At 55.9% G+C, this 17,924-nt stretch overlaps 1 protein-coding gene across 3 annotated transcripts in view; it reads right to left on the bottom strand.

Moving 5' to 3' along the window:
• Positions 1-17,924, bottom strand: part of ETS1 (ETS proto-oncogene 1, transcription factor) — a 76,097-nt gene that overhangs the window by 37,696 nt on the left and 20,477 nt on the right. Inside the window, exon 1 of one of the 3 annotated variants that reach the window (XM_030964918.1) lies at positions 6,436-6,575. The exons of the other annotated variants lie outside the window; for them this stretch is intronic. Coding sequence (XP_030820778.1) covers positions 6,436-6,505 — 70 coding nt within the window. The 5' untranslated portion in view covers positions 6,506-6,575. Of the gene's footprint in view, positions 1-6,435; positions 6,576-17,924 lie in introns of those variants that run through there. 3 annotated transcript variants of the gene reach the window in all.

Genomic DNA, 17,924 nt, shown 5'->3' with positions numbered 1-17,924 from the left:
GAAACCACCCTGGCAGTGCCCAAGGCCAGGCTGGACGGGGCCCTGAGCCACCTGGTGCAGTGTGAGCTGTCCCTGCCATGGCAGGGGTGGAACTGGATGAGCTTTAAGGTCCCTTCCAGCCCAAACCATTCTGGGATTTAGGATTTATTTCTTTTTTTGCCATTGCGGTGCACCTGGCCTCCAACTGTGTCCATCCCAGACCGTCCCTCCCCTATTCCAGGAGATATTCAGGCACATGAAGCCACTGTAGATTTCCACATTTTTCCATCACTGCCAGGGAAGCCTGCAGGCACAAATCCCCAAAGCTGGGGAAGCTGGGCTGGGGAGATGAGAGCAGCTCTGCAGGGCTTGCAGCAGGAGCCAGCCCAGCTTTCCAAAGTCACCTCTGCAGGAGGAGATCCCCCTCCAGGCCCGTTATCTCCAGAGCCATCTCCCAGCTCTGCCATGGGCAGCTCTCAAGTGCTTCCCCCCCTCAAATTCCACTGCACCTGGGAAAAATGTAGGAGCTTGTAGGAGAATCAATAAATATTTATTGTTTAACCAGCAGTATTTTGACTGGAGATGTAAGCATGGCCCTGTGCCAGGGAAACAAGAGCCTTCTTGGCCAGCGCTGCAAACAAATTTTTGTCTGTATCTCGTTGGAAGATTATAAACTACACAATGAAAGGAAAAAAAAGAAACACAGGCAGCGAGCAGCTTAGTCACGGAAGAGGAACAAAAGAGCTGAGATGGATAACTGTGGCATGGGGTTACAAAAAAAGGGCTGCAGGCCTGAATTTTGGCTGTGAGACAGCTGTGCTGCTCAGATCAGCTGCAGATTGTGCCACTGGCTCCTGCTGGGATGGGGCTTGGAGCTGCACCAGGAGGCTCTGGAGAGACACTGGAATCCAGCAGGAACTCCCAGCCAAAAGCAAACTGGGGAGTCAGGGCTGAGCCTGCAGAGGCACAGCCTCACCCCTATGGAATAGCCCAATTCCCACAGGGATCCCGGGATCAATGAACAGTCAGGCCCTGGCTCCAGGGGAGTTTTAGTGCTCCAATACAGCAGATCATCCCCTCCTTGTGCACCTCCTCAGCGTCCTGGCACACTCCTACCCAGCACAGGTGCTCCACCAAGCCCGACTTGTCAGCCTGGAGGGTGCCAGAGCTGCATCCTTTGGATCAGGGACAGCAGTGACACTTGCTGTCCTACATCCTGCCATTTCCTCACCGTGTGCCACGCAAGGACCAGCTGACAGTGCAAAAAGGAAAAGACTCTCCTGCCTTATCTGGGACAGATTTACTTGGATTTGTTCCCTTCTTCCCCAAAATCCCAGCAGATCCTGGTGCCACAACTGACAAGATCCATTTAGGGTGGCAGCTCTGCCAGTTCACATCCCTGATGTGTATTCACACAGTCTGGTCCTACTCACACCCACCTGAGGCTTTAATCTATGGCACAACCTGTGCACCCTCAGCCTGATGCAGCTGCCCCAGCTCCTCGCACAGCAGGATCCATTCCAGAGGAATGTGACTATGGATTTCCACTTTTTCCCATCATTGCCACGGCAGCCTGCAGTTCCACAGCAGCAAATGCAGAGCTGGCTCCCAGAGAAGCTGGGGCTGCCCCATCCCTGCATGTGTCCAAAGCCAGGTTGGACAGGGAGCCACCTGGGCTAGTGGGAGGTCTCCCAGGTGAGATCTTTAAGGATTTCAACCCAAACCATTCTGGGATTCTGTGATAATCCCGTGGCAAAGCTCAGCGTGCCACAGTCCTGCTGGAGTCCCAGCCCCTCGCTGCCTGCCTGCAATCTGCTCTGGATTTGGGAGCGCAGGAAGTCCCAGGATGTCTCAGCAGCTCCTTTGGAGAGCTGGAGCACGGCATTCCAGCATGAGCCTGTGTTATCCCTGCATTCTGTAAGGCCCATCAAAGCATGGCACGCTGTAATTACATGGCAAATTAGGGGCCACTTCATGGAATGACACTGTAATTACACACTTGGTGCGTGCTTTGGGGAGCTCGGGATGGAAACGTGAAAGGAACGGGGTTTGCTCCTGTTCCCTGGAAATCTCCCTCCCTGTACCAGGTTAAAAACCAGGGATGTGCTCTGTGGATGTGTCCCTGAAGGACAGCTCCGTGAGCTGCCCTCTTTCCACCCCTTTTCAGAGCTTTGATGGGAAGCTGACACTAAAAAACTTGAAGCTGGTGGCAGCCAAGTGCAGCCAGTCCCCCCTCCTGGGAACCTCTCATTCCCGCATCCCGGCTGGATACCACAGTAATGGGCATTTTGTCAGCGCATACAGAGGTAATTGCTCTTCTTCAGCTGAGTTCTCACCTCCTCCGCAGGCAATCAGCACCGAGAATGCGAGAGCGGCCCCAAGCCCTCCACGGCTGAGCCTCAGCCTCGCTGCTGAGCATCGCAGCCCACACAGAGCATCTCCAGCCGAGCCCAGCGCTCACCTCGGCTGCACTGCAGAGCAAAGCATTCCAAAAGATGCAGGTGCCATTCCCTGCATCCCTGGAAACACCAATCCGTGCCTTCCTTCCCCAGGCTCAGGCATCCCGGGCATCCCCGGCAGGACAGGTGATCTCTCTCAGCGCCACTGAGGCAGAGGGGGGACAGGGAAATGCAGGGGCTCTCTGCTGTGTTTTATCCTGCATGGAAACAAAACGTGGCCATGCAGGAGCCAGTGCCCATCAGCAGCAGGGAAACTGAGTCACACAGCAGCTGACACAGCTGGAGGGCTCAGCCCTGCGAGGATAAGGCAGGACCAAACCTGTCTTTTTGAGAATAATGTTCCAAGTCCCTGAGCACTTTCACCCTGAGCAGCTCAGCAAACTGCCCCCGTGGGTCGGGCTGGTCCAGCTGTGAGCCCGTTCCATGACCTGGAGCCAGGGATGGCTGCAAACTTGTCCTCTCTAGACAAGGCAGAGGCCAGAATGAAGGATCCCTTCCTAAAACCTAAAGAAAAGGGATTTTCTCTGCCACTTGCCCACGGCCAGGCTCTGTGGAGGAGCTCTGTGTTTGCCAGGCTCACAGTAAATGCGAACTCCCTTATTTGTCTGTGCTGAAAGCGAAAGCAAAGCCTGACCTGGCTGTGGGAAGGGGGACAAGCACGATTCAGGCAGGTCCTGCATCCCCGAGCAGCATGGAAGCTGTGTAGGAGCTTTCCTGAACCCTGCACCACCCCAGCAGGGAGAACCAGAACCTTACAGAGCTTTGGGCTGGAAGGGAAAATCTTGCTTCAGCCCTAACTGATGTTGTCCCAAATCCTAAACAGAGGGAAAAGCTCTTGCCAGATAAAAGCACACCCCTGGGATGCCACCCACGCACAGGCCAATGGAAACAACGTGTCCATGTCCCAGCTGTCCTCGGGGTAGGCATGGGAAGGGCCAAACAGCCTGGATTTCTGTGCTGTGTGTGCACAGAGCAAATCCTTTTTCCAGGAGCCAACCCCCCCCTGCTCCCGTAACACACCTCAGGGAAAGGAGGCAGGAGGAGGGCTGGATGCAGGATGGGGAGTTTGGCATCCCTGCTCCACCTGGGATGCCCAGCAACGACAGCTGGGATTACAGCCCTGCTCTGGTACCTCGGGGAGGCAAATCTGCAGCTTCCTGAGCAAGAGATGAGCACTGGGAGCCCCAGTTACACCCCAGAGTTCCCAGCAGGGCTGGAGCTGCTGCCCACTCTGCCCACAGCCAGCAAATGCAGTTTGGCCGAGCTGCAGGAAACGAAGTGATTTGTGGAGGGCAGCCTTCATCAGCCCCCAGGTGAAGTTCCCTTGGGGTTGAATTTTGTGTGGTTTGGGGTTTTACTGTCTCAGAAAACGTCCCACCAAGCCTTTGGTGGATCAGCCATGTATGTACAACCACAAGTGATGTTACCACCCTTCCATCATGTCCTCCTAAGAATATCCACACACAGAATTGTGTCCTGGAGAACCCACCCCATGGGGTTCTGGCTCTGACCTGATCATCTCACACATTCCTGCTGCTAATAGTGGGAGTGGAGGGGGAGGATTTGGCTTTGGAAGCTTTCTACAGCTCCACATCCCTTCCAGGTTATTTTTAAACCCTTTGGACACCACAAATCTCCCCAGAGTTTTGCAGGCAGAGGTGTGGGGTGGAGCAGGGTTTGGTTTGGGGGGTAAGGGGGGACAGAGTTTCACAGGGCACCTGGCACATCAAACACCCTGCACAGCTGAAACCCTCTGGCTGCAGGGCCCTCCCTGCCCAGGGTTAACCCCAGGGATCACATCGGCACGGCTGCTGTGAGAAGGGACAAGGGGCTGCAGTCCTTCTCAGCCCATTTTGGAATTAAGGACGATGGGAACATTTGGTGGTGGATTCAGGGCTGCAGGAGCCATCAGGGAGCAGATGAGCCCTCCAGGAGCAGAGAGAAGTGATGTTCCCTCCTCCCCTGGCTGGATCCCAGGAACACGACCCAGCAGCATCCACACTCCTTCCTTCGCCATCAATCCCACCAAACCAGAGAGCTGCAGCTTTTTGCTCTCGGAGTTGGAGGGGAAATGAGGTTAAGCCAGCTAATTGACAGCGCTGACCTTTGTGGCTCCCAGCGAGCACAGCCACCAGCACAGGAGCGGCTGCAGCTGAGCCGATGGGCGGGCAGCACTTTTCTACCTCTGGGGTTGTGTTTTTCAGCGCTCTTCCTGCCCAAGTTTCAACTTTGGGTCAGCTCTAAGAGCAGTTTGCTGACATCAGCTGCAGAAGAGCTTTCAGGGACAGAAGAAAACGAACTTAAGGCAGGGTGAAACTCCGAGTGCTCCCTTCAGGCACCAGGGAATTCCACTGCTCCCGACGCCCAGAGCCTCTGCGAGAGCTCTCACCCCGACCAGGAGAGTGCAAATTCTAACAGATAATTTACTCAGGAGTGAAAAGCAAACCCCACCCCACCCTGACGGTCCAGGTGTTTATTCCTATCCCGTTTTTCTCCCCTCCGAACAAACAGGCTGCCCTCGGGGGCTGAAGGGCAGCAACGAGTCTTCACCAGAGCTTTAGGAAATAGGCACAAACGGGTCCTCAGCTCCCCTCCAGCCTCTCATTTCAGCTGTGTAGGTGCATTCTTAGCATCCCTCGGGCATTTTGAAGCCTGGCGCTCCCCAGGCCACCCTGGGGCCAGACTCAGCCCTGCTGCCGGGGCAGGGAGCGCTGGCACCTCTGCCCAGCACAGGGAGCTCCGTGCGGCCGGGGACAGTAGGAGAAGGGATCCCAAGGGACACTCCTGCGCTGCACACTCCGGAGCCCATGGACGGCTGAAGCCCAGGTGGTGCTGCCTTTGGAGCTCTCTGCAGCTCCGCTGATGCTGCACCAGCATCTACTGAAATCGAAGCACCAACCCCTGTGTGGCTCCAGCACTCAGCTGTCATTTTATTTCCACATGCAGCCCAAAATCCCAATGCCTGCGGGAGCTGCGGCTCCCTTCTGGCTTTCCTAGAAACTTTCTAACCGGCAGAAAAATGTACAACTCAATCTTTAATTTGATTTTCTTTGCCGCACCGGTGCTGCACAAAACCCAGCAAACTTCCAGTTTGGCACAGTGGGAATTGCAGCGGAGAGAGATGAAGCAACTCGTTTAATGCAGAAAAAAGGGTTGTTTTTTGTTTTTCCTGCGGGTCCTCCAAGCTCCATCCTCCACCTCGCCTGGGCAGGGCAGAGAGGAGTTGGGCGCCCGGGGTCAGCGAGCAGCCAGACGCCAGCAGTGTGTGAACAGCAGCCCTTATTCTGGTCAGGCTCGGCTCGGAGCAGCAACCACAGCCAGTAGCAGCTGAACTCACCCCGCTACCACACACAAAAAACCCTTCTCGCCTCCCTCCAGTAACGTGTTGCTCCCTGCACCCTCTCTCCACCCATTTCTCCAGCTCCAGAAGGGCGAAAAAAAAAAATCAAAGCGGCGGGTTTTCCTGGATTAAACGTGCTAAATCCAGAGTATTTAGCACTGGAGTTGTGTTTCCCAAATACCACGAGTGCCTGGACCACACAAGGCATTTCCAGCCAGGGATGGGGGAACGCACATCCATCCCAGCTAACGATGGGAACGGGCGGGAGCCCCGGGAGCGCATCTCTCCTGCCTGCCCGCCGGACGGGCTTCCCTGCATCCCGGCAAGGATGCCAGGAGCGTGAGGGAAGGAGGCTGGAGGGGCGGCGGGATGGATTTTAAGAGAAGGAGGGGGATGGAAAGTCATAAAAGCGATCGGAAAGTCAACTCGCCTTCGGCAGCGGGCAGAGCCCGGGCGGCGCCGCTGCGCTGCGACTTGGGGCGCGCTCCCTGTTCCCTTCCGAAAGACACCCCCAAAAAACCCCACACCGACCTCTCTGCCCACCCCTCCCCAGCAGTCCAGCCTCTCCCCGCCGCCAAACCTCCCCCGCCGCCGCCTTCGCCGGGAGAAGGGGCCGGGGCTGCGCGGAGCGGGGCGCGGAGGGGACACGGCGCTCACCGGGGGACGGGAAGAGCTCGATGTCCACCTTCTCCGTCTTGATGATGGTGAGATCCACCGCCGCCTTCATGGCTGGGGCAGCGCCGCGGGGGCGTCGCGCCGGGAGCGGGGGGCGGCGGCTGAGCCCCGCCGAGCGCGGAGCGGGGCGCCCGGGGCAGCGCGGCCGGCGCTGCCTCCTCCCTGCCGCTGCTCTTCCTCCTTCTCCTCCTCCTCCTGCTGCTTCTTCTTCTCCTCCTCCTCCTCCTTCCTTCCTTCCTTCCTTCCTTCCTCCCGCGCTCCCTCGCTCCGCTCCCGCCTGCGCTGCGCTCTCCGCTCCGCTTCGCCCGTCCCCGCCGCCGCCGCCCCGGCCGGGCTGAGCCGAGGGGAGGGCGCTGGGCCGGCCCCGAGCGGTGACAGCGGCCGAGGGACCGCCCCGCCCCGCCCCGGAGGCGGCCCCGGGCCCGGCGCTCCGGGGAGCGGAGCCGGCGCTGCCCGGCCAAGGGAGCGGGGCTCCGGGGGCAGCGCATCCAGCGGGGAACGGGGCTCCGGGGACAGCGCATCCAGCGGGATACGGGGCTCCGGGGACAGCGCATCCAGCGGGGAACGGGGCTCCGGGGGCAGCGCATCCAGGGCGCCTCCGCCCCGACCTCTGCGCGCATCCCGGCCCCCAAACACCGCGGGATAAGAGTTTGAGCGCGCTGGCTGCAGGCAGCCCTGGCTGGAGCCGCTGCCCGAAACCGATGGTTCTTGAAACTGGGCCAGTTGTGTTCAACCTGCCTGTCTCGACATGAACCGCTGCCTTTCACACTCACCCCTTTGGCTCCCATCGCCCCTTCATGCTCACATCATCTCCTCACATTTCCATCTCCCCTTCACAGTCTCATCCTGCCTGGAGCAGCCTGATCCTCACCCACCCAGAAGCACATCCAAAGTCAGGGGCACAGCCAGGGCAGAGCAGTGCACACCGTGCTGTGGTGGGTGACAGCCAGGGGGGCTGTTCCGGGCCTGCTTGGTGCAGGTGGGAGGCCAAAGAGAGTTGGGAACTGACTGGATAAAAAGCATCTTGAAGATGCAAGATGAGTGTCATGCCAGCACAGCATGGAGTTAACAGAAGAATGTCGGTTTTCACATGAAATCTGTTTGGTTGTATTTAGGTAGCACAAACTTGAGACCACAAACGGCACAGCAGAAGGAGAGTATGACTCACAGATGTCAGCTTACCGGTACGGAGAAAAAAAGTCATTAGCAACCAGCTCTTGTGGTTCTGTCACTCCGAAAGTCTTTAACAGCTTCCGACCCGGCACAGATCAGTCTGCTCTCATTGAAGATGGGCTCAAGTGAACACAGACCTGCAGGAGCAGCTGCCCAGGGTCACAGTCACTGCCCAGCCCTTAGGGATGGAGCAGGGTCCCGCTTGCAAACACCCCTGAAACCTCCCGAGGCCCAAAAGATGAGCTGCAGATGCAAACGCTGCAGCTCCGATCATTTCGCTTCTGCAGCGGGGCCTTTCTCAGCCAGCATGGGGGTGTATTTATAGCAGGGAGTTTGTGCAATTGAAAGAGCTGCGAGGCTGCCGGGGCCAGACAAGGAGAGGCAGCTCTGGCTGCACACACAGCTTTGCCAAGGCAGGCAGATCGCAGATCGAGCAGCAGGAGGACTGAAAGCTGGCAAAGCTGGGCAGGGAGCTCCAGCCCCCAGTTCCTCTTCCTCACCCAGTGACAGCCTCTCACATTCCCAGTTTTACAGGCAATCTTGTTTCCAATTTACTTGCAAGCTCAGTTCTGGACAACCCATTCCTGCAGCAGTAGAGTGGGACCAGAGTTTTGCTGTGATGAAAAACTTCCCTCCACTGATTCCCAAGGGCCCAGGAGAACCTGAGCTGTGCTCAGGGCACAGGGCTGGAAACCTCAGCTGGTGGTTTGAAACCTACCACAGGAATGAACCTGGAAATCCGAAGGTGGAAAGAGGATTGCTGCAAGGATAAAATGTGGTCCCTCCCTGGGACAGGATCATGTGCTTGCACCTGCCCTGGGTTTGGGTTTCTTTCCTCCCTGTACAGCAACGATTGAAGGAAGAAACTACAGAGAGGCAATTTAGCAGAACATTTCTAGTTGAAAATCAGAAGGGGATTCAGGAGAAACAGCTGCCTTTCTATCTGATCTGTGATCCCTCCAGAGCAGGCTTGGGCAGAGAAACCTGATGCAGTTATCAGAGCCCCCAGCCCCCTCTTTTCCCTTCCCTTCCCTTCCCTTCCTGCGCTGCCGGGCTGGGATCCCGGGCAGGGAGGGGAGCGGAGGGGGCTGCCCGGGGGTGCCGCTTTGTGCAGCTGCCTGACGGAGCCATCAGAAAGCACCTGCGGTCCCGCGTATGGAAATGACCCCGGGCGGACCGCCCGCCCCGCTCAGCGCGGCTGCAGCAAACCACAACCCCCGGAGCGAAACGGAGCAGGAGGCGCGGCGGGGTCACTGGGACTTGCCCAAACACAGGCTGGGACCGGCTGCTGGTGGCACACAGCACAAGGCTCTCCTGGGCAGACAGGCCCTGGAGGGAGCTGCCACAGATTGAGATGCAGCAAGAGGAGGCAGCGGGTGCCCTGAGGTGTCTCTGCTTTAGCCTTGGCCCCTGGGCTCCACTTTTGGCTCAGCTGCTCCTGCAGTGCTACAGTCTCGAGGACTGGCTGAACTCCAGGGCACCTGTACTGGAGATCCTTCTCTTCTGGACCAGGACAGAGGCTCTAATAAAGACCTTTCTCACAGCTTGTGGGGTTTTTATTAGGAGAGATCCACACCCTCCTGGCATCTAGGTTGAGCCCTGATCCCACAAAGCCAATGACACTGAGCCCAGCTTGGTGCAGGATAGCTGCAGACGAGCTCTGAGCTGTCTCACCCCCTTGTGCCTCCCCAAACCTGTGTTCCATGTTGTTGGTGCAATGCATGGCAACCCCTACATGCAGGGAAACTGGAAATGCTTCCAAAAGTAACACCAGGGCAAAAATCCCCAAAGGGGAGGAAAAGAAGAGAGTGGCTGCGGACAGAGGTTTCCTCCCAGGGCAGCTGAATCTCTCCTTCGAACTCCATCCCAGCAGCCGCCTTAATTTGTGTTCACTTCAGAGCTGCAACATGAAAGCCCTGGCTCTGAGCTCCAGCTGAGCCGCTCAATGGCTCAGTGTTCACAGAAGGCATGGAAGGAATCCATTGATTAGTTTCTTCAGCTGGGATGTGACCATTCCGAGTCCAAGACCTGCCAAACATGACTTCGCCTCAGCAACTGGTTCCTATTTGCTGCTCACAGGCTTTAGGAAAATCTTTCCTCTTCCCCATCCAAGTCTCACCCTCCTTTTCCACTGTGTCGTTAGGAACGTGAATATCCATTCAGGCTCCGTCGGGGGAGGGAGGATGCCGGGCTGGAGAACGGCCCTGCAGCCCAAGGATGGGCGATAACCATCTGCCCTCCCTCCGCAGCGCAGCCCCACTGTTTGCAACCGCTGCAAACAAAGAGAGGATGGGCAGTAATGCCCCATTGTTCCCAGGGCCGCTGACTAACCTTGGGGTAACAGAACAAGAATAATTATTATTCATTTAGCTCTGAGGAAAGGTGTTAGGAGAGCGGAGCCTTTGCTGTGATTTCCGAAGGAGAGAATGGCTCTTCCATGACCTCTCTCCTGGCTAGGATAGCTCTTTCACTTCTCCATGGCCAAATTCACTCCTGTCCCAGCCCAGGGCAGCTGCTGGCTCTCCTTCAGATGCCGAGGAGCTGGGCCAGCTTCTCTTTTCCCTCGCATTTCCCCATTCTCATTCCAGCAGGAATTAGGTGGAACTTCTGGTCTGGAGAGGGAGCTTTTCCAAGCACTGCTGCTACCAAAACATGGGGTGAAATACAAGGGCCACGTAATAACGTGAAGCATCCACCCAGCTGTAATGGCCAGGAAATGAAGAACACTATATCCAATTAAAACTGCAGGGGGATATTTATGGCAGAACGTAATTAGCCAAATTGGAGCCTTCCCCAAAACTGCCATGGGATTTTTAATGACCGCGAGTGGTCAGGGATTGGGTTTGATGTTTTGTCAAGTAAACAATACCCAGAGGGCATGAGACAAAAATCAGGAGCAAAGGGGAAAAAAAAAAAACAAAACTGTCCTGCAATTCCAGGGAGAAACGGAGACATGAAAGGATTTATCGTAACGGGGACATTGTTGGAAGGAGCAGCAGCCACCAGTCCAAGAAAGGAAAGAGCAGGGAGGTGGCCCTGGGTGTGGAGGTGGCCCTGTGCAATGAGAGGAAAGAGCAGGCAGCTGCCGCGGCCGTTCCCCCGGGAGATACCTTTCCTGGAATTTAAAATGATACGAGAATTTCTTTCAAGCACCGTAATAGCTGGGAAGTATTGGAGTATTTTGGTAAGAGGAGGCTGGGTTAGCCCCGCTGACTCCAGCTCCCGTTTTTGGCTCGGGCATGGAAGCAGAGCTCGTTGGTGGCACATCCTGCGTGTGCCCGGGGGGGGGCTGCGGGAGCCGCTGCCAGAGCCAGCTCAGGGGCCCGGGGGCGGTGACCGGACCCCGGTGCGGCCCCTGGGGTCCGGAGGCACGGACAGTGCCCCAGGCTGGGCGCTGGGGGCCGGAGGAGCAGGGCAGTGTTCCCGCTGGGATGCCCAGCCTGGGCCATCGGCCACAATGCCCTCCTGTCAGCGACTGTCCCCGGGCTCCGAGCCTCCGCGGCTCCTGCTCTCATTAACTCCCGGCGGGGAGGGCTCACAAAAGCCGCTTTGTGGCCAGCGGGGGTCAGGGCCCGGCACACAGAGCCCCGTGGCCGCGGGAGCCACAGCCCTGTCACACACCCGGGACCCCTGAGAGCCTCTCGGGCTGCCCCAGCATCTCCAATGCCTCCCGCTCCTGCCTTCCCAGGGGTGCTGACCCCTCACCTGAGGAGCTGCTCCAGGCTCCGGCAGCGCCATCCTGATAGGAATGCCCTGGCAGGGCTGTGGTACTCCCTTGTGTCCCTGCTGGGAGCAGGGGCTGGATGAAAATCCTCGTGAGCTGCTCTGCAGCCCTGTTTGCTCTCAGGACATCTTCCTGCTCCCCCCAAGTCACAGCACCGGGCTCTGGGTAAACACATCCTCAAGGGTTTTGCTGCCGAACTCCCGATATTCCCAATTACACCGAGCTCATGCAGCCAATATCCATCAAATCCCACCTGCAGGACACCTCTCTGCCTTTGCTCAGATCTCCTGGCTCACATCTTTCTCCTTCAGAGAGAGAAACAAAGCAGCCAACGCAGGTTTAAGCAGCACAGCTCTGCTTGTGGCTGTGCTCTTGCCATTGACCAGTCTCTCCTTACTGAACTGATCCCTGGTAGCCCTTGGAATTCCTTCCCCTCGGATACATGGGGGGATTACAAAGGAGAGCCAAAGGAATCATTGCTCATAAACAGTCTCCTGACAGCCAGACTGTGATCACTGACGCTTATCTGCCCTTTCCATCTTTCAAAAACCCATCGCCACCAAAACACCACCTACTGCTTCACCAAACCCCAAGGGACAGCCACGTTTCACTTTATCGAGGTCCAAGAGACACACCAGCACCTCCCAAGGGAGGTCAGTCCAGCTCCAAGCTCTGGTGTAGAACCCACAGCCTGAGAAGTGGCAGCCATCAGGACAATGCCATGCTGGCAGCCAGTTGGAAGTGATCAGCCCAGGAAAATAAACCACAGGCCTGCAGTGACCTCCGGGTTAACAGCAGGGCCAGGACAGAGGGGTTCAAGTGATGGAAGTTTAATTCCTGGCCAATATTTCCACCTTTGTGCCTCCATGCCTTTTTTAAATGACACTTTCTCCCTTCCCAAGAAGCTGGGAGTTCATCAGCCACAAAGGAAAAGCTCAGGGGCTGGGGACCATGATGGGATCTCTCCAGAGATAGATTTAGGAGAACCGGGATTTCCATCCCCTGTTCCACAGGACCCTGAAAGGCACAACCAACTAAGATCCAGCAAGGAAGGTCCCTCCATCCCCAACCACTGTCCTGCCAAGGCCACAAGGTGACAGGTGCACACTAGAGAGATAATTCAGAGGTGGGCACGATTATCCCACGTGCACCGTGCCCAGAGCACGGAAATTCCAGGAGGAGACACAGGCCTGGAGCTGCCATTCCCAGAGAGGCTCTGCCAGCAGAGGCACCCCCAGCACCGCTCCTGGCTGAAGGATGCGCCTGCCAAAGCCTCTCAAAGAGGAAAAACCCTCTCCCGGCGCTGGAAACCTCCTCTCCCGCAATTGTCCGCGCTTGGCAACCTGGCCTGGCAGTGAATAAGCGCCAGGGAAATATTCCTCCCTACACGTGTTTGGGTTTTTCGGGGTGGTTTTCTTGGCCACAGCTCCTGGCTCTACAACAATGCCCGGCTTGTTCGGGCCCGCGCTGCAGGGCAGCCTTGAATAGATCTGTCTAAAATTATAAGCGGGCAGCCCCTGGGCTCTGCGAGATCACAGAGCCCACGCTGGGGCTGAACAAAGCCCCCGCTATTTCCCAACAATTAGGCCGGCTAAAAGGACATCTATCTCCTGCCATCAGAGCCACCACGTGCCTCCCAGCCAGCCCATTGTGCGGCTAATTAAATAACACGCCTCTCTCCCCGGGAACGTCTCCTGATTAGCTCGCCGAGGTCCTAAATCCTTGCGGGTGTGAATGGGAGCAGACAGCTGCTGGGCAGGGAACTGCGGCTCCCGAGGGGACACGGTCACGCCGGGACAGCCACGGCAGCGGCACCGCGCATTTCAGGGCTTTTAGGGACCTTAAAGCTCCTCCAGTGCCAGCCTTGCCATGGGTTCCACTGTCCCAGGTTGCTCCAAGCCTGGCCTTGGACACTTCCCGGGATCCAGGGGCAGCCACAGCTTCCTTGTGCCAGGGCCTGCCCACCCTCCCAGGGATTACCTCCTTCCCAACTTCCCATCAATGCCAGCCTGCTCCCGGCTGAAGCCATCCCCTCATCCCATCCTCAGGAGCTGCTGAGCAGAGATGCTGGGATCCAGGAGGGCTCAGCACACTCTGCTTCCCCATCCACCTCCCAGCTGCCTGCAGCAAAAGCCGGGAAAATAGATGATTTATTTCTTATTTTTCATGCTTTGCTGGTGGCTGGAAGAAAATATCAGATACAAATATTTTTTCTAAATATGTTCCTGGCTGATACAGAGCAGTTTGTTGTAGGGTTTTTTTTTTCTTTTCCCACACTTCTTATTGGGTTAAAGCAGTGGAAAGAAAATAAACAAGGAAAATGTTGTGTCATTCAACCAGAGCTAAAACTTTCTATTTTTGCACTTTTAATATGGGAAGGAATTGCAAAATGGAAAAAAAAAAGGCCCATTAAAAGTAATTTGTTAACAAGCTCTTTTCACCCAGTTAGTTCACCTCCTTGAGGAGGATTCTGTGGGAGGGGAAGGTCTTGGATAAGGATGAGGCCAAAGAGAAGCTGGGAAGCTGATTTGTGTTCTGTGAGATGAAACAGAATAACCTCTGGGGCTTGGAGTTTCCTTCCAATCCCAAAAGGAGTTCTGGGAAGTGAAAAAAATCCACTCAGATGATGCATCAAACACCCCAGGGCTGACTCAAATGTCCTGGGCCACCACAACCATCCCTGGGGAGGTGGACATGGACCTGAACACCCAACCTGCAGCAGCTGGGGCCAAAAGCCACAGCAGGATTTTCTCCCCCTCCCAGCCCTGCTCCTCGGGCTGAGCTCCAGCACAACAGCCCAGAGCTCCTAAATCACTCCAGATGCTCAGCACCTTTCCTCACACGCTCCCAAGACCCGGAAGAAATTCAGTTCCTTTCTGTCAAGGCCCCAGTCAGCAATAGGTGCAAATATCCCTTTTACCCCCTTTAAATCATCATTTCCCACCTCTGGCTATTTCCATCATCATTTCCACACTGGGAGAGCCTGGCTGGAGGACTGGGAAGGTGGGGCAGCAGATTAATGAGCTGATTTCCTGTGGACCTGCAGCTCCAGGCTGGAAGCAGCTGGACCTGCTGCTCCATCCACTCAAGGAAAACACAAAATCCCCACTCCTCATCCCTTGTGGAGAGGAGGTGGCGGGAGGAAGGACAAAGAGGAGGCAGAGCTTGGTTTTGTTCTAATGGCAACCAAAGCTGGCTCCTGTTTTCCAAACCCACCCTGGGGGGCGGCTCCTGGTGGAGCTTGGTGGGAAAAAGCTCCTGGGAAACGTTAGGAATGCATCAGGGAATTATTAATCAGTGTATGTGCACACCCACAGGGGTTCACTGCAAAAGCACAGGGATCAACTTGATGCACGCTGTTGTTGAAATCAGATTTGCCCTGCACTCAGGAAATGCAAAGATTTTACACCAAATAACCAAATTTTACAGGGGTGCATCCACAGAGCCAGGAAAAACATCATTAAAAGAGATGCCATGGCTCACATGAAGGTCCAGAGGGGGCTACACAGGAGCCCAGCCCCAAAGCCAGTTTAACATAACCCAGGAGCAGCCTCCTCAGCCCTCCAGCAGCTTCAAACCCCACAGGCAGGTCTGAGAGCTCCATTCATCCCAAACTCCCAAATGAAGGGCAGGAGCCAAGAAAAAGCTGCCTCCCCTCACCCAGCCAGTGCCCTGGATCCCAAAGCTCTGGGAATGGCTCCACAGCCACTTGATTAATAAAGGCCCAAGGGGGGAAAAACCGTTTATATAACCTCGTCTTCTCTAAACTTCCTAAGTGCTTCAGAAAGTGGCTGCCCTGGAAACCCAAACTGGAAACGAAAAATATTATCCTGCCATTTATAAACATCCCTGGTGCTAATGAAGTGAGGAGCAGCAGCGATGGCCAGCGAGGGCGAGGTGCTCTTGGCAGTCATGGGAGAGCCCCAAAAACCTGACTTCAGGGGGCTGTGGAGGGGAAAGTGCTCCCACCATGATCCAGTGCCACTGGGGCAGGGATTTGGGAAGAGGGATGGCTGTGGAAGTGTGGCTGTGCTAAATGCAGGGGCTGGGGGCAAATGTGGGGGGAGAAGGGCAGGGTGATCCCAGCCAGGCAGGAGCAGGTGGGGGAAAGGTCTCAAATCATTCCCTGAGCTCAGAGGGTGGCTGGGGTGAAGCAGCACACCCTGCTCCTGGAAAGCAGGGAGGGAATTTCAGTGCTTGCTGCACTCCAGACTCTGTGGGATGAACTGCCCAGGCCAGGCTGCTCATGCAGGCCAGCAGAGCACGGCTGTTTACACCACTGTGCTCTGAATAAACACAGATCAACCCAAATTTAGCTCCTGGGTTCAACCACCCTACTCCTCACAGCCCCTCAGCCACACATCCCAAGCAGAGCCAGGACAGCAGAGCCCATTGCTCCATCTGCTTTCCCTGCTGGCATTTCCCACAGAGATTTGTTTGTGTATCAGCACCAGAAAACGCTGAGGTTTGGCTGGAAATATTTGGATTTGGTTTTGACAAAATATCGATGATTTCCGCCCAACAATCTGTCAGTTTTGGCAGCAACAAGGAGAAAAGAGAAAAAAAAGAAAGGTTTTTTCTCAAGATATGGGGACAGAGCTGACACCCAGCCTGGGGCTCGGCACAAGGAGAAGGCAAAGCAAAGCTACTGGGCTGCCTCATTATCCTGTCAGTCTGATTACTGCTCCTGCTTCCACAGAGTGGCTCCTTGCCTGGATGGACACACAGCAAGAGCTGCCAGACACATGAGGCCTCTGCTCTCCTGGGGTCAGGCAGGGGCTGGATGCCAAGCAGGGGAAGAGCAGGTCTGGTCACTCTGGAGATGTCACAGGTACCCCAGGGGAGTTGGTGGTGAGGAGCTGGTCCAGGGCAGGAGGAGATGCCAGCTTTATTTCCATCATTGCCTTCCAGAATTAGTCCTGTCTCAGGAGTCTGGAAAACTGGGTTGAAATCTCCCAAGTGCAGACTCTTCTGCAAGATGCCTGGAACTGACCAAATTAGAATTTTTCCATGAACAGGCTCCCTTGGGGCATCTCTTCCTTTTTTCCTTTTCTACCTCAGTGCTGACATCAGTTTGACCAAGCAAGAGCTCCCTGGCCCAGCTTGAACCTCAGTTGTGGAGAGTGAATCACACAGACCTGGGAGAAAGGCATTCCTGACTTCTGAAAAAGAACTGCTGCTGAGTTAAGGAGAATTTAACAGTTCTCCTTAACTGTTTGACCTGGATCTCCTTAGAAATCAAATCTCCCCTTTGGTGGAGCAGTTTATTTTCTCAGTTTTTCCTAAATCCCAAACCCTGGCACAACTTGAGGCTGTTTTCCCTTGCCCAGTCCCTTGTCACCCCTGAGAAAAGACCAACCCCACTGGGCTCCACCCTCCTGACAGGGATTTGTGGAGATCCCGGCTTTGTATCCCAACCTGCCCTTGCAGCATCACAGGGAAGGAAAAACATCAAAAGAGAAGCCCTGTCTGACCTTTGGGGATCAGAGGTCTCCAAAGGCAGCTCCCAGGGCACGGAGAAGCTCCTTTCATGAGCCTAAAGCTGGAAGTAAGCCCACGTGCAAAGTCCACCCTCCATGCCAAGCTGTTCCCACCCCTCCCTGAAGGAATTCTGGAGTGTCCCATGGCTGTCCCCAGAGTTGCCATCACCCCAGCACACCAGGGCCTCGTTATCCCTGCCTGCTTCCACGGGGCCCATCCCTCCCAGGACCAGTTGCACAGAGAGGAACCACGTTCCAGCTTTGGTCAAACAGCCAAACTGACCCAGTGCAGCTTTTCCAAAGCCTATTGATCCCAAATCCCACAGGGGAAAGTCCATCTGGAGGGCTGGGAAACTCCAGCACGTGCTGGGGAGGCTGCAGGCAGCTCCAGGGCTCACTTCAGACGTCTCTTTTTGTGTGTAATCTGAAGCGCTCGCACAGCCCCACTCTCCAGGGACCCTCAGCCACTCTCCTGACCTCACTGAATTAAGTATGGCAATAAAATGTGCACTGAATTAATCATCTGCATCTCCAACATGAGAAACTGCTGTGCAGAGGCTCACAGGAGCGGCTGCAGGGATTTGAGGATCTCACTCCAAGGGAAGGCAGTGGGGTTTAGATGCCTAAAGACTTTGTGGTAAGTGATGCAGCCAAGGTCTTCCAAACCCCAGCTGTAAGATCAGTCTGGTGTCCTAGATATCCCTGAGAACCCTTCTGCCATAGAAAGCCAGGCTGGCCGGGCTTGGAGCAGCCTTCTCCAGTGGAAGGTGTCCCTGAGCAGGGATCAAGATGAGCTTTAAGGGCCCCCAGCCCAAACCATTCTGGAGAGTGAATCACACAGACCTGTCAGAAAGGCATTTCTCTGTTTCCATGAATGACCATGGGTGCTGGGAAGGCTCACCAGGACTGGGAGCTTGCGTGAATGACGCCCCCACGCTCTGGGAAGAGGAGGTTGCCCTGCAGGGTCCTTACAGCCCAACAGCTCATTGCTGCAAAGCTGGGATGAACAGGGGTCTGGGAGAGCAGCAAGAGATCAGGGACCCCATATTTCCACCAGAGGCTCCAGGTAAGGTGAGAAACATCACAGGCACAAA

This window comes from Camarhynchus parvulus, chromosome 24, assembly GCF_901933205.1.
Source record: "Camarhynchus parvulus chromosome 24, STF_HiC, whole genome shotgun sequence".
Taxonomy (NCBI): domain Eukaryota; kingdom Metazoa; phylum Chordata; class Aves; order Passeriformes; family Thraupidae; genus Camarhynchus; species Camarhynchus parvulus.
This window is presented reverse-complemented; position numbering and strand designations above follow the sequence as displayed.